The sequence below is a fragment of the Bombina bombina genome, chromosome 6 (assembly GCF_027579735.1).
Source record: "Bombina bombina isolate aBomBom1 chromosome 6, aBomBom1.pri, whole genome shotgun sequence".
NCBI classification, from domain to species: domain Eukaryota; kingdom Metazoa; phylum Chordata; class Amphibia; order Anura; family Bombinatoridae; genus Bombina; species Bombina bombina.
This window is the reverse complement of record NC_069504.1, coordinates 1,153,111,932-1,153,137,387: the sequence shown is the minus strand read 5'-3', so window position 1 is coordinate 1,153,137,387 and position 25,456 is coordinate 1,153,111,932. Positions and strand designations below refer to the sequence as shown.

General features: G+C 44.7%; 1 protein-coding gene across 1 annotated transcript in view; it reads right to left on the bottom strand.

Annotated features, from left to right (window-relative positions):
* LOC128664934 (uncharacterized) overlaps positions 1-25,456 on the bottom strand; it is a 103,406-nt gene that overhangs the window by 37,004 nt on the left and 40,946 nt on the right. The window contains exon 4 of the mRNA XM_053719727.1: positions 25,297-25,379. Coding sequence (XP_053575702.1) covers positions 25,297-25,379 — 83 coding nt within the window. The remainder of the gene's footprint in view (positions 1-25,296; positions 25,380-25,456) is intronic.

The following is a 25,456-nucleotide window of genomic DNA, read 5'->3' as shown; positions in this document are numbered from 1 at the left end:
TATGTATACCAGTCACATGCTAAGTGTGCACACTGTATGATATGTATACCAGACACATGCTAAGTGTGCACACTGTGTAATATGTATACCAGTCACATGCTAAGTGTGCACACTGTGTGATATGTATACCAGACACATGCTAAGTGTGCACACTGTGTGATATGTATACCAGACACATGTTAAGTGTGCACACTGTATGATATGTATACCAGTCACATGCTAAGTGTGCACACTGTGTAATATGTATACCAGTCACATGCTAAGTGTGCACACTGTGTGATATGTATACCAGACACATGCTAAGTGTGCACACTGTATGATATGTATACCAGTCACATGCTAAGTGTGCACACTGTGTGATATGTATACCAGACACATGCTAAGTGTGCGCACTGTGTGATATGTATACCAGACACATGCTAAGTGTGCACACTGTATGATATGTATACCAGACACATGCTAAGTGTGCACACTGTGTAATATGTATACCAGTCACATGCTAAGTGTGCACACTGTGTGATATGTATACCAGACACATGCTAAGTGTGCACACTGTGTGATATGTATACCAGTCACATGCTAAGTGTGCACACTGTGTGATATGTATACCAGTCACATGCTAAGTGTGCACACTGTGTGATATGTATACCAGACACATGCTAAGTGTGCACACTGTGTGATATGTATACCAGTCACATGCTAAGTGTGCACACTGTGTGATATGTATACCAGACACATGCTAAGTGTGCACACTGTGTGATATGTATACCAGTCACATGCTAAGTGTGCGCACTGTGTGATATGTATACCAGACACATGCTAAGTGTGCACACTGTGTGATATGTATACCAGACACATGCTAAGTGTGCGCACTGTGTGATATGTATACCAGTCACATGCTAAGTGTGCGCTCTGTGTGATATGTATACCAGACACATGCTAAGTGTGCACACTGTATGATATGTATACCAGACACATGCTAAGTGTGCCCACTGTGTGATATGTATACCAGTCACATGCTAAGTGTGCACACAGTGTGATATGTATACCAGTCACATGCTAAGTGTGCCCACTGTGTGATATGTATACCAGACACATGCTAAGTGTGCACACTGTGTGATATGTATTGTATACCAGACACATGCTAAGTGTGCACACTGTGTGATATGTATACCAGTCACATGCTAAGTGTGCACACTGTGTGATATGTATACCAGACACATGCTAAGTGTGCACACTGTGTGATATGTATACCAGTCACATGCTAAGTGTGCGCACTGTGTGATATGTATACCAGACACATGCTAAGTGTGCACACTGTGTGATATGTATACCAGACACATGCTAAGTGTGCGCACTGTGTGATATGTATACCAGTCACATGCTAAGTGTGCGCTCTGTGTGATATGTATACCAGACACATGCTAAGTGTGCACACTGTATGATATGTATACCAGACACATGCTAAGTGTGCCCACTGTGTGATATGTATACCAGTCACATGCTAAGTGTGCACACAGTGTGATATGTATACCAGTCACATGCTAAGTGTGCCCACTGTGTGATATGTATACCAGACACATGCTAAGTGTGCACACTGTGTGATATGTATTGTATACCAGACACATGCTAAGTGTGCACACAGTGTGATATGTATACCAGACACATGCTAAGTGTGCACACTGTATGATATGTATACCAGACACATGCTAAGTGTGCCCACTGTGTGATATGTATACCAGACACATGCTAAGTGTGCCCACTGTGTGATATGTATACCAGACACATGCTAAGTGTGCGCACTGTGTGATATTTTTTTTTATAGTAAATTATAAGATATGATGAAAATAATCATATCTTTAGAAAGTCCATTTAATGGCGAGAAAAACAGTATATAATATGTGTGGGTACAGTAAATGAGTAAGAGGAAAATTACAGTTAAACACAAACATCGCAGAAATGCAAAAATAGCCTTGGTCCCAGATGGTCAACAAATTGAAAAGTGGTCTGGTCACTAAGGGGTTAATGGTGTCTGCATGTGGAGGGGTGACCCAGTGTGCAATCAGTCTTTGCATCTGTTTACGTATGCGGCAGGGGCATCCAGATACGGTGCTTACTTTGAAGGGGCATGGAGTGTGGAGTCGTGGCCGTCTGAGTGGGCGGGCCTAGGCTTACACACAACCTTTGCTTCTTGGAACTGTTTTCCATTGTAGTGGCAGTTGAGCTGTGGGGGCACCTTTTCAGCAACAGGGCTGTGATTTGCTGAACAGATAATCTCAGCGTGGTTTTTGCAATCCACAGACTTTCAGCTTCATGACCTGTGGTGGTGCATTACCTGCGACACCTGGTGTTGAGATGTCTGCATTTCAGGGCTCGTCATGTCCCCGGGGTGCAGAACATAGTGGCGGACGCATTGACTCACTTCCAGTGGGAGGCGTTCAGGGCAACGGCACCAACTGTGGCTCCTAATGGTCTTTCTTGCCCTCCCTTTCTGTGGCAGATGGAGAAGGACTGCAGTGGCTGATCCCCCTATTGTGGGCTTCTTTGGCACCCAACACCTGGTCGGCCTACGTGAGGAATTGGAGCGAGTGGGTAAGTTTCTGCAACCTTCGTGAGTTTCCTTCTTGCGAAGGTGAACAAGGATTCCTTCTACAGTGGTTGGCTTACCTGAGAGGTAAGCAAGGAACAAAAGGGGGCAGTGGTCTCTAGGCTTTTGGCCATAGCCTTCTTTAAGGATGCGTCGCGCTCCTTCCTAGTGAAACAGTTAATTCGGGGGTGGGCCTGAATAGAGGTTCTGAGGCATGATGCTAGGGAACCCATTACAGCAGAATGGCTGGTTAAATTGCTGGCGGTGCTGCCAGAGATCTGTTCTTCGCCTTATGAGGCTCAGCTCTTCATGGCGACCTTTGGGCTGGTGTTTCACGGGGCACTGAGAGTGGGGGAGCTAGTCCCACACGCCAAGACGGCGGTATCGGTGGGAGTCATGCACAATTACGTTAGGGTGGTGGATGATTCAGTGCTTCTTTATATCCCCAGGTCTAAAACGGACAAGGAGGGCCGGGGAGCCTGGCTTTCCATGCCGGGGTGCAGCCAGGTGTCACCTGTTGCCCATTACGTCTGGTCTCTTCATACCTGGAAGTGCGGCCAGGAGGCTCCCCCAGGTTTCTTATACATGCAAATGGAGACCCACTGACCAGATACCAGTTCAGGAAGGTGTTAGGTCACGTAGCGCAGTGGGCGGGTCTCAATGGGTTGCGTATTGCCCCCCCACTCATTCAGAGCTGGGATGGTCCTCGGATCGTATTCGCTCCTTGGGGCATTGGAGATCTCAGCAGTACAAATCCTATGTCAAGCCTCTGTACGCATAAGTGTATAGGTTGATAACGAGGGGGCATCAAGGGAATTGGGCTTGCATGGGTAAACAAAAGGGAGGTTGGCCATGGTAAATTGTGGTCAGGTCCAGTAAGTGTGCTAGCTAACTCTTGTTTCTTTGTTTTAGGCATACGTCCAGGTCCTGTACGGGTGTAGATCGTCGGCCATTCATATGTGCACTGGGCTGCAATTCGAGCTGCAGCCATGCCAGGAGGACAGCAGCTGGGATTTCCATCATCCAAGGCTGTGTTGTGTTGGCTAGGGCGCAGGGGTTTGTCCTTGGCAGATCTGCCTGCATTGTTACAGGATGCAGCAAGAAGGTGGGAAAAGCCCCACATTTTAATCTTACATGCTGGCGGCAATGACGTGGGGGCCATCCCCACATTAGATTTAATCCGGGCAATGCAGGCGGATCTGCGGCAGTTCCGACTCTGGTTTCCAGGTGTGCGAATTGGGTGGTCGAATGTGATCACTAGATTGAGGTGGAAGCACATGGTGTGCCATAAAGTGGCTTTCCAGGTCAGGAAAAAGATAAATAGGGACCTGAGGAAGCAGGTTGGGGACCTTGAGGGTTTTGCTATCGAGCATGGAAACATCTCAGAAGCCCCTAAGGGTTTATATAGGTAGGATGGGGTTCATTTAGAACTGGCAGGAGTAGATCTGATCCTTCAGAACATCAGGCAGGCGTTACTCCTAAGGATGTAGTGGTGGCAGCAAGAGTCTGGACCATTTAATTTGCAGGTCTTTCTCTTGTGGCGGGTGGTCAAGATCACGGCTGCAGGCTGGAAGGAGGTTTGAATGACGGCCATTGCAATCAGGGTGATGCCACAGGCTCAGTATGCTTGGGCGTGCTCTGGCTGGTTATTGGCGGGCCGAGAACCCCTACATTTCAAAGCTGCATTGAGTATCTCTGCCTTGTGGTCTGCAGCAGTGTCCCTTGGCCATTTTTCTAGAAGGGGTTATATATAGTTAGTTATGTTGACCCCTATTGTCGCCAACCATGTTTTTATTACCTGTCTTTGCCAGTTCCCATTGCTGGTATTAATAAATACGACAAACTGGTCTTTCACTCACCTAATGTGTTGAGTTTTATTGACAAAGTTATTGAAGTTCAACTGTTAAGTTAAGTGCTAAGTTATTACTTAGTTATGTTACAAGCAGACACTCAGGAGATGTAGGGCATTTAATCCCTTAGTATATCAGACACATGCTAAATGTGCACACTGTGTACTATGTATACTAGACAAATGCTTAGTGTGCACACTGTGTGATATGTATACCAGACACATGCTAAGTGTGCACACTGTGTGCAATGTATACCAGACACATGCTAAGTGTGCACACTGTGTGATATGTATACCAGACACATGCTAAGTGTGCACACTGTGTGATATGTATACCAGACACATGCTAAGTGTGCACACTGTGTGATATGTATACCAGTCACATGCTAAGTGTGCACAGTGTGTGATATGTATACCAGACACATGCTAAGTGTGCACACTGTGTGCTATGTATACCAGACACATGCTAAGTGTGCACACTGTGTGATATGTATACCAGACACATGCTAAGTGTGCACACTGTGTGATATGTATACCAGACACATGCTAAGTGTGCGCACTGTGTGATATGTATACCAGTCACATGCTAAGTGTGTGCACTGTGTGATATGTATACCAGACACATGCTAAGTGTGCACTGTGTGATATGTATACCAGTCGCATGCTAAGTGTGCGCACTGTGTGATATGTATACCAGACACATGCTAAGTGTGCGCACTGTGTGATATGTATACCAGTCACATGCTAAGTGTGCGCACTGTGTGATATGTATACCAGACACATGCTAAGTGTGCGCACTGTGTGATATGTATACCAGACACATGCTAAGTGTGCGCACTGTGTGATATGTATACCAGTCACATGCTAAGTGTGCGCACTGTGTGATATGTATACCAGTCACATGCTAAGTGTGCGCACTGTGTGATATGTATACCAGACACATGCTAAGTGTGCACACTGTGTGATATGTATACCAGTCACATGCTAAGTGTGCGCACTGTGTGATATGTATACCAGACACATGCTAAGTGTGCACTGTGTGATATGTATACCAGACACATGCTAAGTGTGCACACTGTGTGATATGTATACCAGACACATGCTAAGTGTGCGCACTGTGTGATATGTATACCAGACACATGCTAAGTGTGCGCACTGTGTGATATGTATACCAGACACATGCTAAGTGTGCGCACTGTGTGATATGTATACCAGACACATGCTAAGTGTGCGCACTGTGTGATATGTATACCAGACACATGCTAAGTGTGCACTGTGTGATATGTATACCAGACACATGCTAAGTGTGCACACTGTGTGCTATGTATACCAGACACATGCTAAGTGTGAGCACTGTGTGATATGTATACCAAACACATGCTAAGTGTGCACACTGTGTGATATGTATACCAGACACATGCTAAATGTGAGCACTGTGTGATATGTATACAAAACACATGCTAAGTGTGCACACTGTGTGCTATGTATACCAGACACATGCCAAATGTGCACACTGTGTTATTAGTATACCAGACACATGCTAAGTGTGCTCACTGTGTGATATGTATACCAGACACATGCTAAGTGTGCACACTGTGTGATATGTATACCAGACACATGCTAAGTGTGCGCACTGTGTGATATCTATACCAGTCACATGCTAAGTGTGCGCTCTGTGTGATATGTATACCAGACACATGCTAAGTGTGCGCTCTGTGTGATATGTATACCAGTCACATGGTAAGTGTGCACACTGTGTGATATATATACCAGACACATGCTAAGTGTGCACACTGTGTGATATGTATACCAGACACATGCTAAGTGTGCGCACTGTGTGATATGTATACCAGACACATGCTAAGTGTGCACACTGTGTGATATGTATACCAGACACATGCTAAGTGTGCACACTGTGTGATATGTATACCAGACACATGCTAAGTGTGCACACTGTGTGATATGTATACCAGACACATGCTAAGTGTGCACACTGTGTGATATGTATACCAGACACATGCTAAGTGTGCGCACTGTGTGATATGTATACCAGACACATGCTAAGTGTACACACTGTATGATATGTATACCAGACACATGCTAAGTGTGCACACTATGTGATATGTATACCAGTCACATGCTAAGTGTGCACACTGTGTGATATATATACCAGACACATACTAAGTGTGCACAGTGTGTGATATGTATACCAGTCACATGCTAAGTGTGCGCACTGTGTGATATGTATACCAGACACATGCTAAGTTTGCACACTGTGTGATATGTATACCAGACACATGCTAAGTGTGCACACTGTGTGATATGTATACCAGACACATGCTAAGTGTGCACACTGTGTGATATGTATACCAGTCACATGCTAAGTGTGCGCACTGTGTGATATGTATACCAGACACATGCTAAGTGTGCACACTGTGTGATATGTATACCAGACACATACTAAGTGTGCACAGTGTGTGATATATATACCAGACACATACTAAGTGTGCACAGTGTGTGATATGTATACCAGTCACATGCTAAGTGTGCGCACTGTGTGATATGTATACCAGACACATGCTAAGTTTGCACACTGTGTGATATGTATACCAGACACATGCTAAGTGTGCACACTGTGTGATATGTATACCAGACACATGCTAAGTGTGCACACTGTGTGATATGTATACCAGTCACATGCTAAGTGTGCACACTGTGTGATATGTATACCAGACACATGCTAAGTGTGCACACTGTGTGATATGTATACCAGTCACATGCTAAGTGTGCGCACTGTGTGATATGTATACCAGACACATGCTAAGTGTGCACACTGTGTGATATGTATACCAGACACATGCTAAGTGTGCGCACTGTGTGATATGTATACCAGTCACATGCTAAGTGTGCAGCACTGTGTGATATGTATACCAGACACATGCTAAGTGTGCGCACTGTGTGATATGTATACCAGACACATGCTAAGTGTGCGCACTGTGTGATATGTATACCAGACACATGCTAAGTGTGCGCACTGTGTGATATGTATACCAGACACATGCTAAGTGTGCACACTGTGTGATATGTATACCAGACACATGCTAAGTGTGCACACTGTGTGATATGTATACCAGACACATGCTAAGTGTGCACACTGTGTGATATGTATACCAGACACATGCTAAGTGTGCGCACTGTGTGATATGTATACCAGACACATGCTAAGTGTGCACACTGTGTGATATGTATACCAGACACATGCTAAGTGTGCGCACTGTGTGATATGTATACCAGTCACATGCTAAGTGTGCACACTGTGTGATATGTATACCAGACACATGCTAAGTGTGCGCACTGTGTGATATGTATACCAGACACATGCTAAGTGTGCGCACTGTGTGATATGTATACCAGACACATGCTAAGTGTGCGCACTGTGTGATATGTATACCAGACACATGCTAAGTGTGCACACTGTGTGCTATGTATACCAGACACATGCTAAGTGTGCACACTGTGTGATATGTATACCAGTCACATGCTAAGTGTGCGCACTGTGTGATATGTATACCAGACACATGCTAAGTGTGCGCACTGTGTGATATGTATACCAGACACATGCTAAGTGTGCACACTGTGTGATATGTATACCAGACACATGCTAAGTGTGCACACTGTGTGATATGTATACCAGACACATGCTAAGTGTGCACACTGTGTGATATGTATACCAGACACATGCTAAGTGTGCACACTGTGTGATATGTATACCAGACACATGCTAAGTGTGCACACTGTGTGATATGTATACCAGACACATGCTAAGTGTGCACACTGTGTGATATGTATACCAGACACATGCTAAGTGTGCACACTGTGTGATATGTATACCAGACACATGCTAAGTGTGCGCACTGTGTGATATGTATACCAGACACATGCTAAGTGTGCGCACTGTGTGATATGTATACCAGACACATGCTAAGTGTGCGCACTGTGTGATATGTATACCAGACACATGCTAAGTGTGCACACTGTGTGATATGTATACCAGACACATGCTAAGTGTGCGCACTGTGTGATATGTATACCAGACACATGCTAAGTGTGCACACTGTGTGATATGTATACCAGACACATGCTAAGTGTGCACACTGTGTGATATGTATACCAGACACATGCTAAGTGTGCGCACTGTGTGATATGTATACCAGACACATGCTAAGTGTGCACACTGTGTGATATGTATACCAGACACATGCTAAGTGTGCACACTGTGTGATATGTATACCAGACACATGCTAAGTGTGCACACTGTGTGATATGTATACCAGACACATGCTAAGTGTGCGCACTGTGTGATATGTATACCAGACACATGCTAAGTGTGCACACTGTGTGCTATGTATAGCAGACACATGCTAAGTGTGCGCACTGTGTGCTATGTATACCAGACACATGCTAAGTGTGCGCACTGTGTGCTATGTATACCAGACACATGCTAAGTGTGCGCACTGTGTGCTATGTATACCAGACACATGCTAAGTGTGCACACTGTGTGATATGTATACCAGACACATGCTTAGTGTGCACACTGTGTGATATTTATACCAGACACATGCTAAGTGTGCGCACTGTATGATATGTATACCAGACACATGCTAAGTGTGCGCACTGTGTGATATGTATACCAGTCACATGCTAAGTGTGCACACTGTGTGATAAGTATACCAGACACATGCTAAGTGTGCGCACTGTATGATATGTATACCAGTCACATGCTAAGTGTGCGCATTGTGTGCTATGTATACCAGTCACATGCTAAGTGTGCGCATTGTGTGCTATGTATACCAGACACATGCTAAGTGTGCGCACTGTGTGATATGTATACCAGACACATGCTAAGTGTGCGCACTGTGTGCTATGTATACCAGTCACATGCTAAGTGTGCGCACTGTGTGCTATGTATACCAGTCACATGCTAAGTGTGCGCATTGTGTGCTATGTATACCAGACACATGCTAAGTGTGCGCACTGTGTGATATGTATACCAGACACATGCTAAGTGTGCGCACTGTGTGCTATGTATACCAGTCACATGCTAAGTGTGCGCACTGTGTGCTATGTATACCAGTCACATGCTAAGTGTGCGCACTGTGTGCTATGTATACCAGTCACATGCTAAGTGTGCGCATTGTGTGCTATGTATACCAGTCACATGCTAAGTGTGCGCACTGTGTGCTATGTATACCAGTCACATGCTAAGTGTGCGCACTGTGTGCTATGTATACCAGACACATGCTAAGTGTGCGCATTGTGTGCTATGTATACCAGTCACATGCTAAGTGTGCGCACTGTGTGATATGTATACCAGTCACATGCTAAGTGTGCGCACTGTGTGCTATGTATACCAGTCACATGCTAAGTGTGCGCATTGTGTGCTATGTATACCAGTCACATGCTAAGTGTGCGCATTGTGTGCTATGTATACCAGTCACATGCTAAGTGTGCGCATTGTGTGCTATGTATACCAGTCACATGCTAAGTGTGCGCATTGTGTGCTATGTATACCAGTCACATGCTAAGTGTGCGCATTGTGTGCTATGTATACCAGTCACATGCTAAGTGTGCGCATTGTGTGCTATGTATACCAGTCACATGCTAAGTGTGCGCACTGTGTGATATGTATACCAGACACATGCTAAGTGTGAGCACTGTGTGCTATGTATACCAGTCACATGCTAAGTGTGCCCACTGTGTGATATGTATACCAGACACATGCTAAGTGTGCACACTGTATGATATGTATACCAGACACATGCTAAGTGTGCGCACTGTGTGATATGTATACCAGTCACATGCTAAGTGTGCGCACTGTGTGATATGTATACCAGTCACATGCTAAGTGTGCCCACTGTGTGATATGTATACCAGACACATGCTAAGTGTGCACACTGTATGATATGTATACCAGACACATGCTAAGTGTGCGCACTGTGTGATATGTATACCAGACACATGCTAAGTGTGCGCACTGTGTGATATGTATACCAGTCACATGCTAAGTGTGCACACTGTGTGATATGTATACCAGACACATGCTAAGTGTGCGCTCTGTGTGATATGTATACCAGTCACATGCTAAGTGTGCGCTCTGTGTGATATGTATACCAGACACATGCTAAGTGTGCGCACTGTGTGATATGTATACCAGACACATGCTAAGTGTGCGCACTGTGTGATATGTATACCAGACACATGCTAAGTGTGCGCACTGTGTGATATGTATACCAGACACATGCTAAGTGTGCGCACTGTGTGATATGTATACCAGTCACATGCTAAGTGTGCACACTGTGTGATATGTATACCAGACACATGCTAAGTGTGTGCACTGTGTGATATGTATACCAGACACATGCTAAGTGTGAGCACTGTGTGATATGTATACCAGTCACATGCTAAGTGTGCGCACTGTGTGATATGTATACCAGACACATGCTAAGTGTGCGCACTGTGTGCTATGTATACCAGACACATGCTAAGTGTGCGCACTGTGTGATATGTATACCAGTCACATGCTAAGTGTACGCACTGTGTGATATGTATACCAGACACATGCTAAGTGTGCACACTGTGTGCTATGTATAGCAGACACATGCTAAGTGTGCGCACTGTGTGATATGTATACCAGTCACATGCTAAGTGTGCACACTGTGTGATATGTATACCAGACACATGCTAAGTGTGCGCACTGTGTGCTATGTATACCAGACACATGCTAAGTGTGCACACTGTGTGATATGTATACCAGACACATGCTAAGTGTGCACACTGTGTGATATGTATACCAGTCACATGCTAAGTGTGCGCACTGTGTGATATGTATACCAGACACATGCTAAGTGTGCACACTGTGTGATATGTATACCAGACACATGCTAAGTGTGCACACTGTGTGATATATATACCAGACACATGCTAAGTGTGCACACTGTGTGATATGTATACCAGACACATGCTAAGTGTGCACACTGTGTGATATGTATAGCAGACACATGCTAAGTGTGCACACTGTGTGCTATGTATACCAGACACATGCTAAGTGTGCACACTGTGTGATATGTATACTAGTCACATGCTAAGTGTGCGCATTGTGTGCTATGTATACCAGTCACATGCTAAGTGTGCGCACTGTGTGATATGTATACCAGACACATGCTAAGTGTGCGCATTGTGTGCTATGTATACCAGTCACATGCTAAGTGTGCACACTGTGTGATATGTATACCAGTCACATGCTAAGTGTGCGCATTGTGTGCTATGTATACCAGTCACATGCTAAGTGTGCGCACTGTGTGATATGTATACCAGACACATGCTAAGTGTGCGCATTGTGTGCTATGTATACCAGTCACATGCTAAGTGTGCGCACTGTGTGATATGTATACCAGACACATGCTAAGTGTGCGCACTGTGTGATATGTATACCAGTCACATGCTAAGTGTGCGCACTGTGTGATATGTATACCAGACACATGCTAAGTATGCACACTGTGTGATATGTATACCAGACACATGCTAAGTGTGCACACTGTGTGATATGTATACCAGTCACATGCTAAGTGTGCACACTGTGTGATATGTATACCAGACACATGCTAAGTGTGCGCTCTGTGTGATATGTATACCAGTCACATGCTAAGTGTGCGCATTGTGTGCTATGTATACCAGTCACATGCTAAGTGTGCACACTGTGTGATATGTATACCAGACACATGCTAAGTGTGCACACTGTGTGATATGTATACCAGTCACATGCTAAGTGTGCGCTCTGTGTGATATGTATACCAGTCACATGCTAAGTGTGCACACTGTGTGATATGTATACCAGACACATGCTAAGTGTGCACACTGTGTGCTATGTATAGCAGACACATGCTAAGTGTGCGCACTGTGTGCTATGTATACCAGACACATGCTAAGTGTGCGCACTGTGTGCTATGTATACCAGACACATGCTAAGTGTGCGCACTGTGTGCTATGTATACCAGACACATGCTAAGTGTGCACACTGTGTGATATGTATACCAGACACATGCTTAGTGTGCACACTGTGTGATATGTATACCAGACACATGCTAAGTGTGCGCACTGTATGATATGTATACCAGACACATGCTAAGTGTGCGCACTGTGTGATATGTATACCAGTCACATGCTAAGTGTGCACACTGTGTGATATGTATACCAGACACATGCTAAGTGTGCGCACTGTATGATATGTATACCAGTCACATGCTAAGTGTGCGCATTGTGTGCTATGTATACCAGTCACATGCTAAGTGTGCGCATTGTGTGCTATGTATACCAGACACATGCTAAGTGTGCGCACTGTGTGATATGTATACCAGACACATGCTAAGTGTGCGCACTGTGTGCTATGTATACCAGTCACATGCTAAGTGTGCGCACTGTGTGCTATGTATACCAGTCACATGCTAAGTGTGCGCATTGTGTGCTATGTATACCAGACACATGCTAAGTGTGCGCACTGTGTGATATGTATACCAGACACATGCTAAGTGTGCGCACTGTGTGCTATGTATACCAGTCACATGCTAAGTGTGCGCACTGTGTGCTATGTATACCAGTCACATGCTAAGTGTGCGCACTGTGTGCTATGTATACCAGTCACATGCTAAGTGTGCGCATTGTGTGCTATGTATACCAGTCACATGCTAAGTGTGCGCACTGTGTGCTATGTATACCAGACACATGCTAAGTGTGCGCACTGTGTGCTATGTATACCAGACACATGCTAAGTGTGCGCATTGTGTGCTATGTATACCAGTCACATGCTAAGTGTGCGCACTGTGTGATATGTATACCAGTCACATGCTAAGTGTGCGCATTGTGTGCTATGTATACCAGTCACATGCTAAGTGTGCGCATTGTGTGCTATGTATACCAGTCACATGCTAAGTGTGCGCATTGTGTGCTATGTATACCAGTCACATGCTAAGTGTGCGCATTGTGTGCTATGTATACCAGTCACATGCTAAGTGTGCGCATTGTGTGCTATGTATACCAGTCACATGCTAAGTGTGCGCATTGTGTGCTATGTATACCAGTCACATGCTAAGTGTGCGCATTGTGTGCTATGTATACCAGTCACATGCTAAGTGTGCGCACTGTGTGATATGTATACCAGACACATGCTAAGTGTGTGCACTGTGTGCTATGTATACCAGTCACATGCTAAGTGTGCCCACTGTGTGATATGTATACCAGACACATGCTAAGTGTGCACACTGTATGATATGTATACCAGACACATGCTAAGTGTGCGCACTGTGTGATATGTATACCAGTCACATGCTAAGTGTGCCCACTGTGTGATATGTATACCAGACACATGCTAAGTGTGCACACTGTATGATATGTATACCAGACACATGCTAAGTGTGCGCACTGTGTGATATGTATACCAGACACATGCTAAGTGTGCGCACTGTGTGATATGTATACCAGTCACATGCTAAGTGTGCACACTGTGTGATATGTATACCAGACACATGCTAAGTGTGCGCTCTGTGTGATATGTATACCAGTCACATGCTAAGTGTGCGCTCTGTGTGATATGTATACCAGACACATGCTAAGTGTGCGCACTGTGTGATATGTATACCAGACACATGCTAAGTGTGCGCACTGTGTGATATGTATACCAGACACATGCTAAGTGTGCGCACTGTGTGATATGTATACCAGACACATGCTAAGTGTGCGCACTGTGTGATATGTATACCAGTCACATGCTAAGTGTGCACACTGTGTGATATGTATACCAGACACATGCTAAGTGTGTGCACTGTGTAATATGTATACCAGACACATGCTAAGTGTGCGCACTGTGTGATATGTATACCAGTCACATGCTAAGTGTGCGCACTGTGTGATATGTATACCAGACACATGGTAAGTGTGCACACTGTGTGCTATGTATACCAGACACATGCTAAGTGTGCGCACTGTGTGATATGTATACCAGTCACATGCTAAGTGTGCGCACTGTGTTCTATGTATACCAGACACATGCTAAGTGTGCGCACTGTGTGATATGTATACCAGTCACATGCTAAGTGTACGCACTGTGTGATATGTATACCAGACACATGCTAAGTGTGCACACTGTGTGATATGTATACCAGACACATGCTGTGACAGACCCTTCTGTCAGGACTGAAAGAGTTAACTGTGTTTAGCTTTAAGAATCTAATTTCTAAAGACAGGTTTTCTGGCCTCAGCTATTGTGTGCTATAATTACATTTAAGTAATAAACAGGCCATTGTTTAATCACCCTCAGAGAACAGACGCTAGGTGATAAGACAAGCCAAATGTGTTTAAGTTGTTATCTGCCTAAGTAAAGTATTTAAGTAATATAATTCTATTGTATCATGTCAAGGGCGCTTCTCCCTTTTATCTAATGTACAACATTCTTTCAACCCCCATCTGAGGGGGGGGTCAAAAACCTGTAAAAATCTGTGTGCTGCCTTGTGATATGTATACCAGACACATGCTAAGTGTCGGCACTGTGTGATATGTATACCAGTCACATGCTAAGTGTGCACACTGTGTGATATGTATACCAGACACATGCTAAGTGTGCGCTCTGTGTGATATGTATACCAGTCACATGCTAAGTGTGCGCTCTGTGTGATATGTATACCAGACACATGCTAAGTGTGCGCACTGTGTGATATGTATACCAGACACATGCTAAGTGTGCGCACTGTGTGATATGTATACCAGACACATGCTAAGTGTGCGCACTGTGTGATATGTATACCAGACACATGCTAAGTGTGCGCACTGTGTGATATGTATACCAGTCACATGCTAAGTGTGCACACTGTGTGATATGTATACCAGACACATGCTAAGTGTGTGCACTGTGTAATATGTATACCAGACACATGCTAAGTGTGCGCACTGTGTGATATGTATACCAGTCAAATGCTAAGTGTGCGCACTGTGTGATATGTATACCAGACACATGGTAAGTGTGCACACTGTGTGCTATGTATACCAGACACATGCTAAGTGTGCGCACTGTGTGATATGTATACCAGTCACATGCTAAGTGTGCGCACTGTGTGCTATGTATACCAGACACATGCTAAGTGTGCGCACTGTGTGATATGTATACCAGTCACATGCTAAGTGTACGCACTGTGTGATATGTATACCAGACACATGCTAAGTGTGCACACTGTGTGCTATGTATAGCAGACACATGCTAAGCGTGCGCACTGTGTGATATGTATACCAGTCACATGCTAAGTGTGCACACTGTGTGATATGTATACCAGACACATGCTAAGTGTGCGCACTGTGTGCTATGTATACCAGTCACATGCTAAGTGTGCGCACTGTGTGATATGTATACCAGACACATGCTAAGTGTGCACACTGTGTGATATGTATACCAGTCACATGCTAAGTGTGCGCACTGTGTGCTATGTATACCAGACACATGCTAAGTGTGCGCACTGTGTGATATGTATACCAGTCACATGCTAAGTGTGCGCACTGTATGATATGTATACCAGACACATGCTAAGTGTGCGCACTGTGTGATATGTATACCAGACACATGCTAAGTGTGCACACTGTGTGATATGTATACCAGTCACATGCTAAGTGTGCGCACTGTGTGATATGTATACCAGTCACATGCTAAGTGTGCGCACTGTGTGATATGTATACCAGACACATGCTAAGTGTGCACACTGTGTGATATGTATACCAGACACATGCTAAGTGTGCACACTGTGTGATATATATACCAGACACATGCTAAGTGTGCACACTGTGTGATATGTATACCAGTCACATGCTTAGTGTGCGCACTGTGTGATATGTATACCAGACACATGCTAAGTGTGCACACTGTGTGCTATGTATACCAGACACATGCTAAGTGTGCACACTGTGTGATATGTATACCAGTCACATGCTAAGTGTGCGCATTGTGTGCTATGTATACCAGTCACATGCTAAGTGTGCGCACTGTGTGATATGTATACCAGACACATGCTAAGTGTGCGCATTGTGTGCTATGTATACCAGTCACATGCTAAGTGTGCGCACTGTGTGATATGTATACCAGACACATGCTAAGTGTGCGCACTGTGTGATATGTATACCAGTCACATGCTAAGTGTGCGCACTGTGTGATATGTATACCAGACACATGCTAAGTATGCACACTGTGTGATATGTATACCAGACACATGCTAAGTATGCACACTGTGTGATATGTATACCAGTCACATGCTAAGTGTGCACACTGTGTGATATGTATACCAGTCACATGCTAAGTGTGCGCACTGTGTGATATGTATACCAGACACATGCTAAGTGTGCGCATTGTGTGCTATGTATACCAGTCACATGCTAAGTGTGCACACTGTGTGATATGTATACCAGACACATGCTAAGTGTGCACACTGTGTGATATGTATACCAGTCACATGCTAAGTGTGCGCTCTGTGTGATATGTATACCAGTCACATGCTAAGTGTGCACACTGTGTGATATGTATACCAGACACATGCTAAGTGTGCACACTGTGTGATATGTATACCAGACACATGCTAAGTGTGCGCATTGTGTGCTATGTATACCAGTCACATGCTAAGTGTGCGCACTGTGTGATATGTATACCAGTCACATGCTAAGTGTGCACACTGTGTGATATGTATACCAGACACATGCTAAGTGTGCGCACTGTGTGATATGTATACCAGACACATGCTAAGTGTGCACACTGTGTGATATGTATACCAGTCACATGCTAAGTGTGCACACTGTGTGATATGTATACCAGTCACATGCTAAGTGTGCACACTGTGTGATATGTATACCAGACACATGCTAAGTGTGCACACTGTGTGATATGTATACCAGTCACATGCTAAGTGTGCGCTCTGTGTGATATGTATACCAGTCACATGCTAAGTGTGCACACTGTGTGATATGTATACCAGACACATGCTAAGTGTGCACACTGTGTGATATGTATACCAGACACATGCTAAGTGTGCGCACTGTGTGCTATGTATACCAGACACATGCTAAGTGTGCACACTGTGTGATATGTATACCAGACACATGCTAAGTGTGCGCACTGTGTGATATGTATACCAGTCACATGCTAAGTGTGCACACTGTGTGATATGTATACCAGTCACATGCTAAGTGTGCGCACTGTATGATATGTATACCAGTCACATGCTAAGTGTGCGCACTGTATGATATGTATACCAGACACATGCTAAGTGTGCGCACTGTGTGCTATGTATACCAGTCACATGCTAAGTGTGCACACTGTGTGATATGTATACCAGACACATGCTAAGTGTGCGCACTGTGTGATATGTATACCAGTCACATGCTAAGTGTGCACACTTTATGATATGTATACCAGTCACATGCTAAGTGTGCACACTGTGTGATATGTATACCAGACACATGCTAAGTGTGCGCACTGTGTGGATTCATGGCAGTAGAAAATATTCTTTAAACAGATAGTGACTATTTACAGAGAGAAATAACATTCTTAATTTAATTATCTTTAATTTTGTATCAGAACTATTTCTTACTTCAGGATACGTTTTTTTCTTCTTCCAGAAACAGAGTACAGTGATGGTCTCCAACGTAGCCCTAACTTATAACAATATTTTTATGTCTAGTTTTGAAGAGAAATTTGCATATTCCCATAGATTTCTCTGCTTTGGCGCCTCCTTGACATTTTTGGCATATGGTTGGGAGAGGTTAGGAGCCGATTAGATTTTGTAAATGATCTGAATGAATCAGTATCCGGTTTAAAATTCACTCTTAACATGAGAGAGGTAGGTATACAGTTTCTGGAAACCTATGTGTATGTGGACAAGTGGTTCCGTAGAACAGATTTGTACACCAAACCAACAGATACAATATGATAGCTCCCATTCCATCAACACATTGAGGGTGATACCTAGAAGCTAATTATGTGAAAAGAATTGTCTCTGACAGTAAAACTGTGAAGACAGGTTAAAAGAAATAGCCAATACATTTGTGTTGCGGGGTTATCCAGAAAAAATAATCAATGACCAATTAAAATCTGTAAAGGATATTAATGATTTCAAAAAAATTGCCAAAAATGAAAATAAAAATAATGATAGAAAGTTGCTCTTGGAGGCGGCGAAGCCTCGCTGCAAGGAGCTTTGACCACATGGAGGAAGAGACCCTTTGATTGGTTAGTAGAAGTTTAGGGGCGGAGCTGGAGCCCGATATCTAAAGCTGGGCTGGGCGGGAAAGACAGCAGTTTGTTATTGACAAAGGAAGCGTAAACATCTGTAGCTGCGTGTTTTTCCCTCCCAGCCATGGCTTCCGTGGAGGATTTGATGGTGCAGCTTCTTGAGGCGGCTGAGTCTAGGGGACCTACCTGGCTGGATTCGCAGGTCCGTTCCTTGCTTGGAGTCCGGCAGGATCCGGTTCAGGAGCAGATGGTCACCAGGCAGAAGTCATCTAGGCGTTCCAGGCCTCCGGTCCGACTTAGTCCTGATGTCGGTAGGCATCATGGTGGCAGCAGGAAGAGCAGCTCCGATTCCGGTAAGAAGGTGGTTCGTCCAGGGTCCTCTGTGGTGGCTGCAGAACAAGTGGAGCCTTCTATGGGAGCTTCTGTGGAGGTGTTGGTCAGCGTTGATCCAGAGCTGAGTGCCTGTTCCAGACGGTCCACCACGGGTAAAGGGGGCGGGCCTAAGGTGGTGCATGGCCCAGGTAGGCCTGATATTGTGAGGGAAGGGCCTTCTGGGAAACAGGGTAGTCACGGTCCGGATCAGTCTTTTGTTGATTTTGGGGTGGTGGTGGAAGATATCGGGAGTGAGGGGGAGGGTGTATGGGCCCCTGGCCAGGTTTTTGGTGTTAGTGACAGTGTAGTTTCAGCTGAACCCCCTGTGCTTGGTAGTAGTAGTCCTAGGGCCCCGGATGGGGATTAAGTAGGCCCTCTGTTATGAGGCTTGTGGATGATTAGATGCTGGGGTCGTTGACCTTTATTTAAATTCATCTGAGGAGGAATATGTACCCCCCTTCTCCTGGTGTCCAGGGCCGTTCTGTGGTTCGTTTTCAGGGTATTAATAGCAGGTCTTTTTCTGGGATTATGCCCGTTGGCCCCTGGCCGCCTCCTGGGGGATCTGTGTCTTCAAGGGTGGTAGAGGATATTGGTGTGGGTGCCTCACACGTCAGTTTATCTTTTCCAGGTACTAGTTCTGCAGAGCAACGGCCAGCGGCTCAGCCTGGTCCATCCTCGGTGGAGGATGAAATTGACGGCCTTGAGGGGGATTTCTCTGGCCTGCACGGCTCTTGGACGGAATCTATTAATTTGGAGCCTGATGACAGCATGCAGCAGGAGGTTCGGGCTGGAGGTGCTGAGGTGGGGCTCCTAAGAAAGGGAGGGGTGGTGTTACAGCTAGGGTCTCTAGCCTGCATAGAGGGGGACGGGGAGGTAGAGGTTTTCTTCCCCTGGATATATTTTCACATGCTGCTGTTTTTCAGGATCAACCACGGCAGCTGGTTCAGCATGGGAGGGCGGCTGCCGTAATGCCCAAAAGTGAACATCGGACAACCGAGCAACGCATGGGTGGGCTCCAGTCAGCGCCAGTCAACATATTGAGAGCACAGCAATCGGCGGAGGCTTTGACAGGTGAGACGGGGTTGCTGAATATGGGGGGTAGGGAAGTTGTAGGGGGTGTGATCGTGGAAGTGCACATGATTCGGTAGCAGGTAGGGTCATAGCTTGTTTGCGGCAATTGTTATTGCAGTTGGAAGCCCCCCTCTAGGGATTCTGTGGAAAGGGCTTGGGTACCAGCGCCTGAGGTTTTGGGTGTGCCTGTGCTTGGTAGGGTCGAGGTGAGTGGTTCCCTTCCCTCAGCCCCTAGTGTCATTAGTGTCCCTTTGGTGCCCTTGGGGTCTTTGATCGTTGATGCGCCAGTGAGTGTTCCCGTTAAGCGGGTAGTGGGCTCTGAGATGAGGGTGGCTGACACGGCTATGTCTCGGTCATGCCTCTGCTCCATAGGTCCCTTGGGTATGCACCTGACGTCGGAGGTGAGGGAAAAAATATATGAGGGAATTTATTGAGTTGTTCTCCCTTCTCCCGCTTGAGCAGTCTTTTGAGATACCTGAGGACTCAAAAAAGGATGTTGCTAAGAAGTAGGAGGAAGAACGTAAAAAGTGGTACATAAAGTTGCCTAAAACGTTTACCAATTGGTTCCAGGCATTTGTGATATATGCAAGTGTTTTTGCTGGTAGGTTCCCAGATCAGGGTGGTGCATTGTTTTGCTACCTGGATGAGGTTGTGGCTGCCCATAGGACGTATGGGGGTATGGCCTGGTGGTCTTATGACAAACAGTTTAGGCAGTGTTTGTCGGTAAAGCCGGATATGAAGTGGGATGAACGGGACATGGGGTTGTGGCTCAAAATTATGATGCCTCTAAGGGCCTCGCAGTCCTTTCGTTCCGCAGCCGGTGGCCAATCTAACAGTGGGTTGCCGGCGACAGTTAGGAAGGGGTTTTGTTTCTCCTATAATGACAAATTTTGAAAATGGGGAACCGTGTGCAAGTTTAAGCATGAATGCTCAGGGTGTGGGGGTTCCCACCCCTACGCTAAGTGTTTCCGCAAGGGTAAGGCTAGCGGGGCTGACGACGCGCCTGACAAAGGGGTTAACTCCGTGAGGTCAGGCGCGATGGAGCCTTGGCTCGCCATGTACGCTAGGCGGCGGGGTTGTCAGAAGAAGGCGGCTTTGTTATTGCACGGCTTCCAGTTTGGTTTTGTCATTCCTTCCAAAGGGGGCAGTGGTATTTTTCGTGATAATTTGAAATCAGCTCGTTTGTGGCCGGAGGTGGTGCGGGACAAGCTGCAGAAGGAGGTCTCTTTAGGTTGCATGGCGGGTCCATTTGTTTGTCCTCCCATTGCTGATTTGTGGATTTCTCCGCTTGGGGTTGTTCCTAAACGGGAACCGGGAAAATTCTGGTTGATCCACCATTTGTTTTTTCCCAAAGGGGAATCAGTAAATAATGGTATTCCAGTGGATTTGTCCTCGGTTAAGTATGCTTCTTTTGATCAAGCGGTTAGCCTGGTGTGGGAGGCTGGTCCTTCTGCTTGGTTGGCGAAAATTGATATTGAAGCAGCTTTTCGTTTGTTGCCGGTTCATACGACGTTGCATCATTTGTTGCATTGTTGTGTCGAGGGTCTGTACTACATTGACCTGTGTCTGCCTATAGGGGGCCCCATTTACTGTTTGCTCTTTGAGTGTTTCAGCACATTCCTTGAATGGGTTGTCAGGAAAAGGTTGGGTGTTTCGTCACTCGTGCACTACCTGGACGACTTTTTGTTTGTGGGTCCGGCTGATTCGGGAGACTATAAATGGTTAAGTGATGTGTGTTACCAGGTTGCTGACGATTTTGGTGTGCCCATTGCTCTTGAGAAATCTGAAGGTCCTGTCACATCCCTCAGTTTTTTGAGCATCACCATTGATTCCGTTAAAATGGAATGTCGGCTCCCCAGTGATAAGGTTTCTGACCTTTTGGCAGACATAGAACGGTCGTTGCTGGCAAAAAAGGTCACGCTACGGGAGCTTCAATCCCTGTTGGGCAAGTTGAATTTTGCCTGCAGAATTATCCCGATTGGGAGGGTTTTCTGCAGGAGATTGTCTTTGGCTACTGCCGGAGTTGTGAAGCCGCATCATTTTGTTCGGCTTCCTAGGGAGCTTAAGGACGATTTGAGGGTGTGGAGGCAATTTTTATTGGGGTTTAATGGCTCTTCTTTGATTCAGGAGGTGAGGGTGTCTAATAAGAAACTTGGTCTCGTGACTGATTCTGCTGGTCGTTGTGGTTTCGGGGCTTATTTTGTTGGCCATTGGTGCATTGCGGCGTGGCTGGACGAGTGGTCGTCTTTGGGTATGGTTAAGAATTTGGTCATTTTAGAATTGTTTCCGATCGTGGTTTCTTTGTTTGTTTGGGAATATGGGTTCGCCAACCGGTCTGTGGTCTTTTATTCGGACAATATGGGGGTGGTTTTGCTTTGAATACTTTGACAGCATTGTCTATTCTTGTATTGAGATTATTGAGATTATTGGTTCTGAAATGCTTGAGGATGAATGTCTGCATTAAGGCCAAACATATTCCAGGTATAAGTAATTCTATAGCAGACTCCCTATCTCGTTTTCAGTGGCAGCATTTTTGGGGGTTGGCTCCGCAGGCAGACATGGAGGGTTGTCCGTTCCCAAGTTTCCTGTGGTGGCTTGGAGTGGAGGACTGGCTGGACTGGTGATGACGGCCATATAAAAAAACAATTAGATTGAACTAGCACCGCTTAATGTGGAAATTTGAACAATGTTATTGCATTATTTGCACTGTTATTTATTAAGATATTTAAGTTTTTCTAAAAGGTTATTTATTGAATAAAGGAGCTGCAGTCAAGTTACACCAATACCTGAGTCTTGTGTCATTCTTTATGGGGAGTTTGGGGAGTTTGTAGAAGGGTAACATTTGTTTTTAAGGGGCCAGAACTTGACGACTAACAGCTCAAGTTGCTCTTGGAGGCGGCGAAGCCTCGCTGCAAGGAGCTTTGACTACACGGAGGAAGAGGCCCTTTGATTGGTTAGGAGAAGTTTAAGAGCGGAGCTGGAGCCCGGTATCTAAAGCTGGGCTGGGCGGGAAAGACAGCAGTCTTATATTGACAAAGGAAGTGTAAACATCTCGCTCCCACCCGTGCCTGTTTTTTGTTGGTTTCTGTGTATTTTGTTTGTCACAGTTTGTTGGCGGGGGTGCTAGTCCTTGCAGGTACAGTAGGTTATGGCCAATTTGTTAGTGTTGCGGAATATTGCATTCCCAGGGGGTGGAATTCTATTTGGGGTCTCTAAGGGCAAGGGGTTCCTTAGAGACTGATGCTGATTATCACTTGCACGGTTGGGTCCAGTGGATGACGGCCATATCAAAAAACAATTAGATTGAACTAGCACCACTTAATATGGAAATTTGAACAATGTTATTGTATTATTTGCACTGTTATTTATTAAGATATTTAAGTTTTTTTAAAAAGGTTATTTATTAAATAAAGGAGCTGCGGCCAAGTTGCACCAATACCAGAGTCTTGTGTCATTCTTTATGGGGAGTTTGGGTAGTTTGTAGAAGGGTAAACATTTGTTTTTAAGGGGCCAGAACTTGACGACTATCAGGTCATGATTTTTGTAACAGTACAACAGTTTAGGCCCTAAAATCTCAAAAATACTGGTATATCTTAAAAGAGTGTAATCCAGATAAACAGCTTCAAAGAGAAACCGGTGACAGCTTACAAAAGGATTAAAAGTGGAAAAAAACACCCTTGTTCATGCAGATATTGGCAGCAGCAGAGTGAGTTTCCAAAAAACAATTGGACTAAAACTGGATGCTACCCTTGTCTACATTGCAGTTCTATAATTAAAGGAGAACATTTTGTACACCCTATAAATGGTAATACATTCCAAATTAGAGATTTTCTAACATGTAGAACAACTTTTGTAATTTATTTCATTAAATGTCCATATGCCAGGATCTATGTAGGAGAAACGTGCAGGGACGTTAGAGAACGAATCACTGAGCATAAGTCCAACATAAGATTAAAAAATAATGAGTAGGCACAACTTTCCTCTCACTTCCTCTCCATGTGTATTAACATTAGTCAACTTATATGTGCACGATTCTGATATCATTTTAAAATGTGTTTGTGCATGGGTTTGGTGTATAGGCTTTGTTTTTTATTGTATTTTAAATTGTATATTCTTGAGCTGCTAATGTGCTAATAATGAAGGTACAACAGTATACTTGCTTACTACAAAATAACCACATGATGGCAGTACAATGAAATTAATGAGAAGTGCACAGGTATAGAGGAAGCACACCTGTACATAATTGAGGTGACTATGATCCAATTGCAGGTTTGAAACGTTGTTAGTTTGTTTGTAATACTTATGGACCCTGCCTAAGAAAATAAAGGTCTTTTAAAAAGAAATTATTCAGTGGCTGGAAAATGTGATTGTTTGCAATGATAAATGCTACCGCCCGCACCAGGTTAAATCAGCCCCTAAGTTTCATTTATATTACTAGAACTTTCACTGAGCGCAGTGGCGATTTCAGTTAACTGTCCTGTAAATTGCTTTTTGTCCCAGCGCATCAGATTTCCATCGTCAGTCCATGAGGTCTTGTTGAAACATAAGTTGGTGTTATATATAGGTATCCTCATGTCCTGGAATATCCACCACTCATTGCGGTATCATAGGGAGGAACTGCAGCACAAAAGGACCTAGATAAACAGACCCTAAGGGGTTGAAATATGCTTCTGTTTATACATAAGCAAGGGTTCAGATCAATGCTTATTCTTTGTTTCTGGCAAACACTGGGTAAATCACTGCTGCATGCCTATTACACAAATGTATCTTTCAAATTAAGTTAAATCCCTATTTATGTTAATGCTGTGTGTGTCTGCTTCTAACGAGCATTAAATTACATTTTTTTTATTTTCTCTGATCATCAAGGGTGAAATTACTGTCCCCAGACCCTACACATTCCATAAAACGTTTCTGGCTATTATATTTTTGGGTTGGTCTTTATATATTATTGAGCCTTGCTTAGCGGTGCCTGAATAGCTTTGGCCTAGGGGCACTAGCCCAGTCCTTCCTCCAGGATCAGTCAGGCAACTTGCGTGAGCGGCCAAAATCATGTTAGCTCACTGGCCAATAACCTGGAAATTGATAGGTGATAACAACACACTCACTTACTGTTTTACAGAGTCAACAAAGGAAGCCAGGTGCTTGTTGCTGTTGGAGGGGAAATCCACTAAATGAATCTGAAACTCGGTGCTCTAAAACAATAAAAACAGAAGTGTTGTAGCAGGAAATCATCACATAGATTGTTACACAAAAGATCAACATCTAAATG